The 15,716-nt window shown below is 40.0% G+C and overlaps 1 protein-coding gene across 1 annotated transcript in view; it reads left to right on the top strand.

Moving 5' to 3' along the window:
- Positions 1 to 15,716, top strand: part of SYT10 (synaptotagmin 10) — a 33,958-nt gene that overhangs the window by 5,820 nt on the left and 12,422 nt on the right. The window contains exons 2-3 of the mRNA XM_030960163.1: positions 6,687 to 7,044; positions 13,118 to 13,682. Of these exons, the coding sequence (XP_030816023.1) occupies positions 6,687 to 7,044; positions 13,118 to 13,682 (923 nt within the window). The remainder of the gene's footprint in view (positions 1 to 6,686; positions 7,045 to 13,117; positions 13,683 to 15,716) is intronic.

Genomic DNA, 15,716 nt, shown 5'->3' with positions numbered 1-15,716 from the left:
AGAGACAACAAGCAAAAAAGCATATAGGCCAGAAAGAGCCTTGAGAGTGAAGACCAATAATTTACAGACCCAGCCAAGCAAAAGTGAGACCCATCATCTCTAATATAACTTAGACAAATTGATTTTGACAAGAGATTAATAATTCTGTATGCTGTGATCATGTAGTAAATCACAGTGATCCTTGAATTCATTTAGCTCCCCTCCTGTCAGGAAAAAAGCTATCACAGAGTTCTGCTAGCATTAAGAAGTGATCTACCAGCCAGAAGATGGTGGTGGCTCTGTGAAAAAATATTCAGGCACCAGAATGAATTAACAGGGAGGGAACACATTCACAATAAGGCCAGAGTAAAAGTCTGAGGAAGATCTTCTAAGGATGCTTCTCCGTGGGAACAGGAGGTCACACCTACTCTTTTAAGTGAAAGGCTTTTTTTGCCATTTGATATCTAAGTCAGGTGTTTTGACAGGTTCAGATTGAGAGAGAAAATACAAGACTCTGCACCTGCCACTTTCTGAGGCATGCTAAAGCATCATGTCCCCATCTGAAGGGATTTGGATGAGACAGGGGTAATTGTGGAAGGTCTGCTAATGCAGAGTAAAAATTAATACCAGCAAGTTTTTATGTGCTTAAAATTTCCCCAAGGAAACCTAACAGCAGAAATGATGGGTTGAACCAACTACTTCATCTACATGGGGATAGGGGAGATTTATTGGCCCCAGGCCTTTTATAATTTATAAGGGCCCTGCTTCCCTTCAAATCCTAGAAAATCAGAGACATTGGTTTATCTGATTGAGCATAGATTGCCTAAAATGTAAGTGACCTTAATTTGGTTTTGAAATGGAAGTCTGCCAATGTGCATGTTTGCAAACGGATCCATGGGCAGAACTTTTCTGAGGCAAGTTCCAAACAAAAACTTTTTGAAATCTACAGTACCAAACCCGGTACTCAAGACATTACCTAGCATCCAGAAAAGAAAAAAAAAGAAGCAACACATGGGGATATTTCTGAAGTACTTGCCTGATACAAAAAACGGACTATCAAGAAGATTTTTATGGTAGAAATGTATCAGAGGGTGTTTATAAAAATACAGAGAATTTTTGAGGCTTCTCAATACACATGCCTTTTTAAATGAGAAATATAAAATTGTCCAAAATTTCATATCTTGAAGGAGTAGTTTTAAATACAAAACCATGAGGAAACAGGATGCTTTCAGTTACTAAATTTTATCAAGACTAGAAATACGACATTTAGGGCAAACATCAGTAAAGGGAGTTCACCAAGAGTGAAATGAAATCATTGGAAGATCTCCCACTGACCAGAGGGGATGGTATGAGAAAAAAAAGATCTTCTTGACATTCCTGAGTATACCAAGCATGAGAACAAGAATGGGAAATGCATAATTCCATAATATTTCTGAATTTTCAGAGGGATGTCCTGTTCTGTGCAAATCTAAATCATTGCAGACAATCTGCAATTACCAGTTCAGAAAAATTTGTGCAAGATTGGTTTTGTTTTCTTTTGGACCAATGAGAACATTATTCGCAATGTTGACAATGAATGCTGTCCCAGCATTATCTCCTCTGCCCTTTAGTCTTAGGCAGTCTTTGAATTTGTCATCAGTTCTATATCTTAAAATAATACTTTTTTATGTGAAGTGCAACCCTGGTCTGATGGCAAATCCATCCTTCAGTACCCATTTTTCTTCCCAATCAAGATTCCTTGGCAGGGATGTGAAGAAGCTCCAAGTCTGCAGAACCTCATCTTAATGTTCTACATTCTTCAACCAAACTTCCTATAAAACCTTAATAAAGGAGGCCTATCCAGCCCAACACAAAGGATTTGACTTCTCTTCAGATGATTTCACTCTTCACATAACAACAAATGTCTCATAATTGTTCAGTTGAGTGACTGACAGAAGAAAGGACATTAAACAATATGCTTTTTATGTCAATTTTTATTTCATGGCATGGTGATTGCTTTTTAGCAATTGTGGCAATAAATGTAATTAAGTAGTTTTTTGTAATGAACTATTTTTTGGTAATTTTTCTTGCAATTCAAATATTTTCTGTATTTGTTGCACTATGAAATTCAATATGTGAGGCTGTTTAATTTATTAATAAAATAGCAAAAAAATGAGACTGCAACTGCTTATAGAATTAGGTCCTTATCTCTGCTTGTAAGACTTTAGATATTTCATGGGATTATTTTACAGATATAAAACATATTTTCTGTAAAGATTCTGGGAGCTTTTTTCAACTTTGAAGTAGCTTAATGGAAATCCAGAAAAACAGCTTAGAGAAAGTTGAAGTACAGGAGTAGGTGTTGAAAGGAGACAAGAAGTTATTTGAAGGCTTGAAAAATGTCTTGCAGTGAAAAACTTAAATTAGAATTGGCTAGAAATGCTTTGATGCAATGTTTTTCAGCTGATAGTATCTATTCATCAAATTGAAGCTCTGCTGGAAGGGATCAATTTTCATATTTCTGGTTTTGAAATGTTTCCAGCAGTTTCAAAGTTGTTAAAACATCCTCCTTCAACATTTTCCAAATGAAAAAAAAAACCTACAATTTTCAGTTCTAGAAGTCTTCCTCTCAAAATATAACCTAATTATGCCAACTGTCCCTAAACTGAGCTGGCAATATTGCAAATCACCCAAAATTGAATTTATTTTTTGTTTTCTTCTCTTTTTGTTTTTCTTAATTTTTATTTATTTCTGGCAGACCATCAACATTTTCATGAGTTCCACTTTTTGTCACGCTTTGAGAACTGAAAAAAAAATTTGGCCGGGCTGCCTGACAATTTGTCTGGTTCAATGTATCAAAGAAGGTTCTTCAGTGAGGCCCACCTCTGTATGAATATAGTAAATTTGCTTTTGGCTGTGCATTGGGTTTGCCTGGCCAGGTTTTGGTAGCAGGAGGGGGTTTGTGTGAGAAGCTTCTGGAATCTTCCCCCACAGAGCCAAAGCCAGCTGGCTCCAGGATGGCCTAGGCTGAGCCCCACACACACAGGGGTTGCAGGAAAAGGTTTTTAAGAAGGGAAAAAAAAAATCTGCTGTGCATCAGCAGCTGGAGGAGGGGAGTGAGAATTTGTGAGGAACAACTCTGCAGACAGCAAGGTCTGTGAAGAAGGAGAGGAGGGGGATCTCCAGTGTGGTGGTGTTCACAGGGGTCCGAGGGTGAGGGAAGAGAGGAGGATCTGACTCCATGTTTCAGAAGGCTTGATTTATTATTTTATGATGTGTATTATATTAAAACTATACTAAAAGAATAGAAGAAAGGATTTCATCAGAAGGCTAGCTAAGAATAGAAAAAGAAATAATGATAACAAAGGCTTGTGTCTGATTGAGACAGTCTGAGACAGCTGGACTGTGATTGGTCATTTTTTAGAAACAACCACATGAGACCAATCACAGATCCACCTGTTGCATTCCACAGCAGCAGATAACCATTGTTTACATTTTGTTCTTGAGGCCTCTCAGCTTCTCAGGAGAAAAAATCCTAAGGAAAGGATTTTTCAGAAAATACCATGGCTAGGTGTGAGAGTGAGGTGCCTCCCACTGCAGGACTTCACTGCTGCAGCCCATCCCAATCCCAAAGCAGGTGAATTCCCAAAGGAGGCCACGATCCTGTGAGGAGCCCACCCTGCAGAAGACCCCTGGCAGGATCTGTGGACCTGTGGAAAGAGAGAGGATCCCTCACTGGAGCAGGTTTGCAGCCAAGACTCCTTGTCGCTGCATTTCTCTTCACCGAGAAAAGCAAGGCACAGTTCTTCCCAAGAATATTTTTGGGTTTCACATTCTCTGAACCTCAGAGAAAGGAAAAACGATTCTTATCATTTGCTGTGCCTGTGTTTGTGCAAAAGTAGAACGCAGTATGGAGAGTGTTTACCCACAGTGATGGTGTTTTGTTTCCTCGGTCTATCAGGGCCTATCCTGTGTGTATGTTGGGACTGTTGGGTGACAGTCACGGGATTCTGGGCAGTTGTGTGCAGTTGAGTGCTTGGCAGATTCAGTTTGGATGTAATGTAATATAATGTAATATAATATTGAATAATAGAGTATAATAAAGTAATTAATTAGCCTTCTGATAAGATGGAGTCAGATACCTCATTCTCTCCTGCTCGTTGGGGGAAAAAAATATCTACAATGACTGCTGACCCTGCAGTGGGCTGGTGCTGGGGCAGTGTGCTCCCCAAGGCCTGCTCCCAGCAGAAGGGACACCCTGGGGCAGTGTGTGGGAAGGATTCCCACTGGAGTTTGTGCAGGACTGGCTCCCATGCCAGGAACCACACACTACAGGAGAGCCGCGGGGCAGGAGTGTGAGGAGTCCTGAAGAGGATGGAGCAGCAGAGACAATGTGAGATGAGCTGATGCAGCCTCATTGCCCCTGTGCTGCTGCAGGGGGGAGGCAGAGGAAGCAGGAGTGAAGTTGAGCCCCAGAAGAAGGGAGGAGTGCAGAAAAGTGTTTTATTGTTCGGTTTTATTGATTTGATTGGTAATAAATTTATTTCCCCAAGTTAAGTCTGTTTTGCCCATGACAGTAATTGCTGACCGATCTCTCCCTGTCCTTATCTTGACCCACAAGCTGTTTTGTTATATTTTTTCCGCTGTCCATCTTAGGAAGGGGCTGACAGAGCAGCTGTGATGGGCCTCTGGCTTCTGTCAATCAATCCACTACAGACGATTCCCTGGAACTGAGGTCATGCAAGAGCCTCTCTCCTTGCTATTAATGCCTGTCATCCTCTGAAACAGAAACGCACATCCAAACCACCCACTAAGAATAATCATTTATCTATTGTAATTCCTGATCCATGGCTAGGAATTGGCTGGAAGTGTATGATCTCCAGACTATAACATTTTCTATACATTTTTGCTTTTCTCCTACATTTTCATGAGGAGTGGTCTGTAAGTTCAGTTTGGTTCTGTAAGTTCTGTTTGTTACTGAGATGCATCTGGGTATTATATATTAATAAAGAAAACATTCCCAAATTTTTACCTTCAGCTTTCTATCTTCATCATTCTGCTTCATCTTTCTGTCTTCAATTCTCATAAGCACTAGTGAGGTACATAATGCTTCATGGAGCTAATCCATACCTTTTTACTCATGTGAAAATCTATAAAAATATGCTCAAACTCTCTTTGCACTTTGCCAGTGGTTCAATTTAGTAGCCTGTAGCCTGCAGTTATGGATACAATCAAGTATTAGCTCTTAAACTGTCAAAACTTGTTGTAACAAACAGCAGCAGCCATTCCTTGAGGGATATTTAAGCAGGGCTTAGTGAATAATTTTAATGCATATAAAAAAGCTGTTTTGAAAAGGAAAGGGATTTTTTGGTTATAATACTACAGGATACTGGAAAAATCAAATGGAAGCGTGTCACATAGAATAAAACTCCTAATTAGGGCTCAACTGGCAGTCCTGGTGATCTACCATCTTGTAAAACCTGTGTGCGTCCATGGAATTTTGTTGCTATGAAATCTGCTCTCCTATCTCTGGCCAGGCTGTTGGATATTCTAAGCAGTTTTGGCAGCAAAAGTCAAACACAGGGCAGCCAGAGTAGCTGAGTGTACAGCATGATCTCTGTACAGCTCGGAGCATTTCACTGTGTTCTCTGAAGCCAGATGCATTTTCACAGCAGAATTTTAGATACTGGTATATCTGTGCTATCTTGGTCTGACAAAGCCTTAGTCTGGAGCTGGTGATTTAACCACAGAAAGCTCTTATTTATGACAGACTTTATCTTGTTCCTGTTTACACCTAAATGTTGGGGTTGAAAATGTTTCTGAAGCAGCTGGCACACAGAGTCAGAAGTTTGGCAAATCTCAAAGAAATTTGTGCATCAGCCTTTAGCAGTTTAGATCTAATCTGTCTTCATGTGTACCGATAGAAAATGTTGACTGTGGCTTAACTTTTCCATCAACATGTTCTTGATGTTCTAAATATATGTTCTAAAGAACTAAGCATCAACAACCTCTGACTGAAATTCAAGTTGGTGATGTTTTCAGCACCTGTGTCCTCCATCTGAAGCCAGTAAGCAAAGGGATGTGTACATTACCCACCAGGAGAAGGCTGTCTGTATAGGTGCTTGTTTTCAAAACTGGAAATCTAGATTTGGGAACAGAATTCTCATGTGTTTGCTTTAAATCTCAGTGAGGATATTTGTTGTTTGATTATAATAACTTTGCTTTAGCAAACTAGGTCAATATTTCTTTCATCTACTGATCTCAACATCCTCAGCCAACAGTGGCTGAGAGGTTTTGGGGTTGTTTCCTTACTTCCTGAGAAGGAAAATTTCTGAGAAGGATGTCCGAGTATGAAAATTCCTGAGTATGAAAATTCCTGAGAAGGATGTCTGAGAAGGATGTCTGAGTGCTGAGCAGTACACATACTGGCCCTTGGCCTGAAGAGCTAAAGGAATGCTTGTGAAGCAGATATAAGAAAATAATAAAGAAATAATAAAAAAAATTAAAAAATAATAAAATAAGAAAGTCTTAAAGGTACAAGCTTAGATACCAAAAATAAAAAGAAAAAAAACCAACTCAACAACTCACAACCTTTAATAGGACTTTAAAGCTCTACACAGACATAATAATAAAAACACTTCTATCTTCTAGCTTGTGTCATTTTTTAATTTTTTTTTTTCTCTGCATGTTTGTCTGTCATGATGCTTTTTGTTTCTAATCCCTTGCAGATGTCTCAGTCAGTCTCTTGGCAGTGGTTGTCAGCTTCTGTGGGCTCGCCTTGCTGGTGGTCTCGCTTTTTGTCTTTTGGAAGCTGTGCTGGCCCTGCTGGAGGAGCAAACCCCTCACCTCCAGCGCCAGCAATGTCCCACAGAGCAACTCCAGCGCCCCCACGGAGGTTTTGGAGAACAGCGAGAAAAAGGAAGTCAAAGAAAATGGGAAAGCTACGACCAAGGTGCTTGAAGCAGCGCTGAAAATCAGCCACACTTCCCCTGATATCCCAGCAGAGGTGCAGAACGCGCTGAAGGAGCACCTGATCAGACATGCTCGGATGCAGAGGCAGATCACAGAGCCCACGTCCTCATCAAGGTAGGTCAGAGGCACCCCCACCCGTGGCACCTTTCCCAGGAACAAGTAGAGCAGGAACACCGCTGAAAATTACCAGGATTGCTGGATTATTCACAGGTTTCTTAGAAGTTATGGGTAAAACATCAGTCATGTGAATGTGAAGACACACTGTTCTTTAGACAGAATATTCTGAAACATTTAGTATCCCTTCAGTTACATAATCATTTTAACACATGAAAGTGAAATCTACATCTTCTACTACTTTGTAAAGATAGCTGTTGCTACTTTAAGCATTTCCCTTTTGGGTTTTGATTACAGGAAAACATATTTCAGTGTTTTTTTTAAAGAACTGTGAGTCTAGATTTTCACAGAGATGTTTTTTATAGATCTATCAGTTGTTTCTGCAGATGAAAGTTTCCCTTTCAACCAAATGAGTGATAGACTCATTGTTGATGGCACATTTCCTGAAGACGTGGTTTGCTGATTTTGAAGGAACTAAAATTCCAGTCTAAAAATACAGATCCTTATGGACTGATCTTAAAATTGCACAGATTCCATATAGGTCTATAAATAAATGAAAAGCACATTGCATTCCTTTGTGCTTTCTTTAGTGTTAAAGTGGAGGACACAAACTTTAATTTTGCATCAGGTGCCACTTTATATTGAAAAGCAGTGAAGATGTGCAGGGACCTATAGATTCAAATGGGATTTTCTTCAAATACTGTCAGGAAATTTAATGCATGGAAACAAACAATGAACTGCAAAGATCAAATCCTGAAATAAAAAGGGGATTGTTTTATAAGCAAAGATTGGGAAAATAAAGGCTAAAAGAGGCACCTGAAGTATTGTGTAATGCCATAAGTTACAGTATAGGTACTATGTAGGAAATAGCATTGTTCTCAAAATGCTGTTTGCTAAGGAAACACATGCTACCAAGAAAAAAAAATCCCAAAACCAACCACATAAGAAAAACCACTAAACCCAAAGAAACAAACAAACAAAGAAAAAAAAAGGCTCAATTCACAATAATTAGAGGAAAAGGAGGAGAAGACACATGCTTTACACTGAGTGGGCACATACTTTGCTGGCCTCCTGGGAGCCCTAAAGACAATGTTTTGCCAGCTCAGTGCACTCGTTGTGGCAGTGAGTGCTCAAGTGCTTTTTCTCAGCTATTCCAACCTCACAGACCAGCCAGCAGGAAGGCATATGAAGCTCCCAAAATGAGAGCACTCCAGCCAGAGGAGGTCTGACTGACTGACTTTAGCAGCCCAAGCATCTCCTGAATTATAAGACTGTCCAGCTGGCTGTAAGCCACATTACCCTGCCTGTGCCTGGTTCCTGTTACTGTATCCATCTGCTCAGAACAGGAGCACAGCATCCAAACGCTGAGCAGCATTCCCACAACATCGGATAATTCTGAACTTGTAACTGTTGCACTAAACACAGAGGAACAACAATTGGTACAGTTTAGCATGGCAAGCCCATTACCCAGCTCACTGCTACCTAAAAGGGTATTAACTGAAAGCATTTATCCATCAAATCCAAGTATTCAGACTGTCTGACCTCCTGAATAGACTGAAGAAATAGCTGGCTGGCAAATGGACTTGAATAGTCCCAGCTGTACTATAGGGGAAGAAAGAAGTTCCAGGGATATGCTCCAGATCTACTTCAGGCAGTGAAAATATTCTCACAGGTCTCTAGAGTGATTTGGACTGGGATCTAAATGAATACAAAATATTTGTGAAGCCAAGGACAGTTTTACATAAGTAGAACTTCCTATCAATACCAGTCTTTCTGCAACCTTGAAAGGGAGATTTCTTTTTATCTTCTCAAGGTTATCAGGGTTAAATCTCCGAAAGGGACAGCCCTTGTGCTTTGAGTAACTGATTGTCCCACCACAGCCATAGTAGCAGGGTGTTTGGAAACATCACCTTCTTTTAGAGTTTGGTGAAAAATTCTGCATCCTTTTACAAAACATGTTTAGAATGACAGGTGCCTTAAAAATTACCCAGAAATTGTGATCTTTCTGTTTGTAAACACATTTTATCTACACCCTGCCTGCCTTAAGGGAGTCCTAACCTAACAGCCCATATTAATTGCTGCTGTCAAGAATATCATATGTGAGAATGAGGCTGGACATTTAGACCAGGTTTCTGAATTACTCCTTTTTTGTTTTAAGCCCAGCTGGCAGCAATGTACCAGCAAAATGATTGAAACCTGGCTCTGGTGTCCTTGACTGGGGGCCTCTAAATAAAAAGCAAGCAAAGGCAGATGCAGAGGGAGCACAACTTCTCTTGCACCATTTTCAATGCAGCACTGCTTTGTTGTCCTCAGGAGTCCCGAGGGATTCAGATGCACTCTCTCCTAAATGTATTCCATTGACAAAGGGTCTGAGAGGAATATTTGCTGTCTGGATTGTCTCCTGTGCACTCAGCTCACCTGAGACAGGGCAAATTAAAGTCACCAGTTCTGTGATGGCTTCATGCAGCCATCAGCTCTTAATAAAATAAATTAATCCATATTAAGCAATTGTAATTGAAGCATGAGGATTTTAATAAGCCAATCAGAGCAACAATCAAATGTGACTGATCACATTTTTTAGCCTGTACATTGGCAGAGAGACATGTTAGTATGGGGAAATTATATATTTCTGTTTAGTAATACCTACATATTTTTCATAGTCCCTGATAATATGAAAATACCTGTTTCTTAAAAGCTCTTCTGTCCTTGATGCCAATTAACCACTACAGCAGAAGAACTGCAGCAGTGGTGCTCATTTGCAAATAATTTTGCTCTGTGTTTTTGAGAACCACCCTCTCCCATACTTTGTGATAGTATTTTGCAATATAATTTATTGCTTCTATGGAAGTCCATCCTTCAAACATTCACCTGTACTTTCCAAGAATGTGCTTTTTTCTCTTTAGTGTCAGCTGGAGAGGAACATGTTGAGCCAGTCAGTTCCCAAGAGGCACGAAGGCAAAAGTGAAGTGCTCGGGTTTGTTAAGGTTAAAGAAAAGCAAACATATCTGTTGATTTTAGTGGTTGCAAGGAGAAGCTTTTGTTCTGTCTAAATACCACCAGTAATCATGCTCTTTTCTGGATTTGGGCCAAAAGATTGCTCAAATGCCATCTAGGAAAGCTAGACCCAAGTCACCCTCATAAATCTCAAGTCATACCATAAACCAGCACCCTATCCCTCCATTTTGTCACAGATGTGGCAGTCTCACTGAGTTAGGAGTCAGCTTCATGGTGTCATTATGCCCATGCAAATACAGTTTTATATTACATTTACATACAGATTTGCTAATGCTCAAAATGCATTTGTTCTGTTATGGAAGGCAAGTCTGCTGTAGGAGTGCTGCATGTAAGAGTCAGTAGAGGTTGACATACCTAGATTTGCATCTGTTGGTAGCTCTGCCACATTTTAACAACCTGGTTTTCTGACATCCTTGTATTTCATTATCACGGTCATTAATCCCTTTGTTACTGCAGAACAAAAGAAGATAAATATGTTGCCATGACAACAATGAAACATCTTAATAATTAGCAGACCAATTAGCTGTCTTGGTGAAATGCTGTGACTCAGAACAGATACTAGGCACTGTGTAATTAGGACTTTGGCTTACTAGAGCAAAAGTGCTGCTAATTCCCACAGGGAACAGTCGTACAAATGCATTCTTTTACTTAGTGACATCTCACAACAATTCGGTAGAGCATCTGAAGTGCGTGAAGTCTGAAAATTTAAAAGAAACCTTGCACCTCAGAAATCATAGATTTGGGGTGTCATATATTGCTTTTGCTTACATTAATCCAGGTTGACAAAAATGTAAGAGAAGTTGAAGAGAATTTGTCATGTACCTGTTTCTGGTCAAACTGATGTTGTATAATCAGTTTCACTGTTTTCCCTAAAAAGGCAGTTTTAGCCACTGCTTATGTATAACAGGGTTTGAACACATCCCTCATGGCAGGGGGATTGGAACTAGATCATCTATAAGGTGCTCTCTGACTCAAACTATTCTACGACCCTGTGATCATCTGGGTATCTCAGTAGTACAGTGGCAGGTGTCAGGAGCACTCAGGGAGCCCTCTCTGCACAGGTTTCCTGAGCACTGACAGAAGCAGCAGTAACACAGGTCTGCCTGGACCTCATTAGGAGTCAAAGACACTAAAAAGATAGTCCCTAAACTGCTGCCTGCTCAGGAATTTATTGCCCTGCATTTTGGGTGGATTTCAGCCCCTTCCCCAAATTTGGCACACCCATGAGCTCTTGTGCTTCTTGGAGGCAAAAGCACAAGAACAGCTGTGAAACTCCCTGAGAACAATATTCTCCTTTTCTGACCAGTCAGGGCCTTTTCATTCCTCACTCCATTCCAATGTGGAAATTAGACACTATGGGTTCGGGGAGTTTTAACATATAAGAGAGAAGAAAATCTTTCCACTTGTCTATCTGTAAAGAAAGAAAGGCCAAGTGTGTTACAAGAGGGGTGCAGTACTCGTCTAAATTTGACATCCAAACACCTGGGGATTTTTGAGCTACTTCAAGTCTAGACTATGCAGGTCTCCCTGCCCTGTTCTTGTGTTGAGCTAGGACTGGCTCCCTGCACCCAGCAGGGCTCAAAGAGCTGAAAGGGGAAAGGTTCTTATCTATTATTTAATAGCCACAGATTACCCTCTTGTATCCCTGCTCAGCTGAACTGCAGCAGTTTTGTGCTTCTTGCCTTCTGCAACCTCTTCACTTACAGCAGAAATACAAATAATATCTATGAAATGAGTCCTGGTTGCTTTCAAATGGACAATTTGCATTTCTGTTTTAAAGAAAGAAACACACAGCTGTGACACCTCTTGTTTTCAGAACACAACACCACAGGGAAACCAAGCAATAAGGCAAGGCTACATGTGGCATTAATAAGCAATTGATTGCAAAAAAGCAGAGGAAATTCTGACAATTGGATTGTTCTTTAATGGCAACTAAGTGTGCTCACAGGAGGAGGTGGTAAGCTTCTGCAGCACAGATTGTTGGGGTAGGGAAGTACCAAGGAAATGTGAAAATGCCTGAAAAATAAACTGGATCGTGTAGACATAATGAAGATAAAGATAAATGCTGTGAAGCTTTTTGTCTTTTTGTCCAGTGTTTTTATACTACTCTAAGGTTGTATGGCACGCCAGGGGTTTGATTTCACTCTTAGTAGGAACAGCACAACTTTCCATTCAGATTCATGAGGCAAGATAAGCCCATAAGTACATATGTTTATGTAACATTGTATTCAGAATTGCAAGGAATTTAACATACTGTTTCTTGCTAGTGGCACAGGAATCAGCTTTCTAATACACTGCATGGCAGACCGTGAGAACAAAAGGGAAAAAAAAAAAAAAAGCAATGGCAGAAAATTGTTGGCAAAACTCTGAAATGCATTGCAAGCAGAACAAAATAATCCCAGCGCTTCTGGAGAAAGCAGCCTGCACCTCAGTGTAGCAGATACCAAGCAAGTGTATATGAAATGCTGTAGGATGGCAAAGCACTATGCTAAAACCCTCCAGACACAGCTCTGCATTTCCCTTTCAGGTGCCTTTTACGGTCGTCAGTGTGAAGGCTGGTAAATATTTAATTGGAAAACCACCATGGAATGCCTCCAAAAAAGCAGAGAGTATTGATGAAAACTCTGCAAGTTTTTTTTTTTCTGTTTGACCGTACTTTACTCAGACCCTAGCAAAGTGGGATCATGCAATGTTGGAACTGTCAACTTGTTCTGTGAAAGAACATGAATTCAGTTTCAATTGCACAGTCTGAAAGCAAAGTTATAAATGTATTTATTTCTGGGACAGTGGGTGTCTCCTGGGCCAAGAAATTAATTCTGAATGATCATTTCCTCTCAAGGATGCTTGAACACTTGCAAAACACTGAAGGGGGTGTGGAGAGGGCTTTTATTTTAAATTCTTTTAGTCTTTTCACTAATTTATTCTTATATTTTTCTTTTGTTTCTTATATTTTTTCTTATATCTATTGAGAGATGGTCTTTTCTCATAGATAACCATGGCTTGTTTTGTTTTGTGTATCTGTGTGTGTGTGTCTGTGTGTGTGTGTGTGTGTGTGCAGGCACAATTCCTTCAGGAGACACTTGCCAAGGCAGATGCAGGTGTCCAGTGTTGACTTTAACATGGGGACAGACCCGGTTTTGCAAAGGGGAGAGACCACAACCAGCATTGGGAGAATTAAACCAGAACTCTACAAACAGAAGTCTGTGGATTCTGACGGGCAACAAGAAGATGTGAAAACATGCGGAAAACTTAACTTCACTCTCCGGTACGATTATGAGAATGAACTTCTGGCTGTCACAATTGTCAAAGCCTTAGATCTGCCTGCTAAAGACTTCACAGGAACATCCGACCCCTATGTGAAGATTTATCTGCTTCCAGATAGGAAAAAGAAGTTTCAGACACGAGTTCACAGAAAGACATTAAATCCAGTCTTTGATGAAACCTTTCAGTTTCCTGTAGCCTATGATCAACTCAGCAACAGGAAATTGCATTTCAGTGTTTATGATTTTGACAGATTTTCTAGACATGACATGATTGGGGAAGTTATTCTTGATAACCTTTTTGAAGTCTCAGATCTCTCCAGGGAAGCCAATGTATGGAAAGACATCCACTGTGCCACCACAGTAAGTAATGTTACAAAAGCATTAACATCATATTTTCATTTTTCTTTTGTAGTTTTTGGCAGTGTACCCTGTTTATCAGCAGAGTCCAAAATAAAAAAACATTTAAAAAGAGGAGCTGTCAATATTTTCCTTTGAGCACAGAGAATAATGCTTGGGAAGATATAAAATTTAATTACCAAAAAATCTTCTGGGAGCATGCTGTCATCTTTATGGCTCACTGTGTGTATATAAATCACATTTATTAATTAAATGCTACATCATAAAGTCATTGCTTAGCCAGAACTAATAACATTTTCCTGTTAGCAAAACACCTTGTCCTGCAAAGTCACCATCTATTAAGAAAAAGGGCCCATCCTATCCTGGTCTTGTTAGGAAATTTTCATAGGTTAGAAACCTTGGTAAGGAAAAGAGGCTGCAAATTCTTGAAGTGCAAAATGTTCTTTGCTGATTGCACTGTGCTTAGGGTCCCCAGCCGTTGTATATGCATTGCTGATGGTTGCTAGGAAAACTCAAGAGGCACAAGCAAGAAGAATTAGGAAATAGAAATTAATTTTTTTATTGTTGCAAGCAAGAAAAGGAGATTTGTCTACAGGTGACAGGATGAATGACAAGCTACCAAAGAACAGCAGTCTCCAGATATTGCTTTATTAACCTTGAATTCCAAACTCATCCTCCCTGATGGGGATTTGAAGGGGAAAAAAAACCCCAACTGTTAAATAGTGAGGTGTAGGGTGTTTTGGTTTTGGTTTCAGCTTCTTTTCAACTAGCATGCTATTTATACAGAAGTTTTGCCATCCTTGGTTCTGTGGGTGTATCTAAACAGTGTGACTCATCCCAAGGTTTCTGCACGGACTGGATTTCCACACGGGGGTGAATGGAGGACAGACCAGGGCTACACATCATCAGTGACAGAAGCTTCATGCTGTCCCTTCTCTGCAGCCAGAGACTTCCCATCCATTTTTTACCAAAGGCTTTCCTGATGTTCATACCTGATAGACAGGTCCAGGTCTGCATGAATAGAAGAAGAAGGAGCACTGATACATCCTCACCAGTTTGAGCATGAGCACTGTGATCCCTGAGGAAAGAGAAATATCAGAGAGTGTCAAATAGTGGAGTCAGTTTTCAAATGTGAATTCACAACAGCAGCTATTTATTTTGACTGCTGGGCCTACCAAACTGCTCTGAACAGCCTTCAGCACACCTCTAGAAATCTGATTTGTGTATGCTTAGTTTGACAAAGCTCATATTTAAGGTAAATTTAAGAATTGTGTTCTTAAGCTTAAAACTGAATCTGTGTTTAAGGTCTTGGAATAATAGTCCACATAACCATTTTTAAACTTTTCTTCTAGCTTTTATATTGTGTTTAATACTTTAGTAATTACTTAAAAGCACTGGTCAATGGCAGTAGGTGTGTCTATGAGATTTTAACTGATAACTAGAGTGGTTTCAGCAAATAATAATCTCTGGACTGTTCATCACTGGTTTTGAGCAGATGGAAATGCCATACCACATCATGCATTTGGGGTTGACACTAATACACATGTGGATGAAAGTGCTAAACTTGGCACTGGATCCTGATTTGAGTTTCTTCCTCACCAAGGGCTAAGGTTAAGGCATGCAGTTTTAGTGCCTAACTCACTCTGCTGGTGTTTTCCTCTGTGTCAAGCTTAAAAGAAAGCATGGGGTTTTTGGATTTCAGCCTTTCAGTCAGTATAGTTTAAAGTGCTGCGTGTGTATGCAAAGGTTGTGTCCACTTAAACCATCAACAATGGGCACATAAAATTGAGATATCTTCTAGTGCTGAGTAACCTCATCAGCTTTCACAAACCTTACCCTATTCTCAGAAAATTACGTAAGAACTTGGCAATTGATTTTTTGTCCCTGTAAAAATTAAGTCTTCCCAGAAGATGTCCAGTAACTATATGTACCATGTGCTGCCTTGTGTTTTACTTGAGCTGTTTCATGAAATAGGGATACAGGCTTCTAGTTTTGTCATTTCAGAAGCTGTAAGTCGAGAGAGCCAAACCTTCAAAG

This window comes from Camarhynchus parvulus, chromosome 1A (genome assembly GCF_901933205.1).
Source record: "Camarhynchus parvulus chromosome 1A, STF_HiC, whole genome shotgun sequence".
NCBI classification, from domain to species: domain Eukaryota; kingdom Metazoa; phylum Chordata; class Aves; order Passeriformes; family Thraupidae; genus Camarhynchus; species Camarhynchus parvulus.
This window is presented reverse-complemented; position numbering and strand designations above follow the sequence as displayed.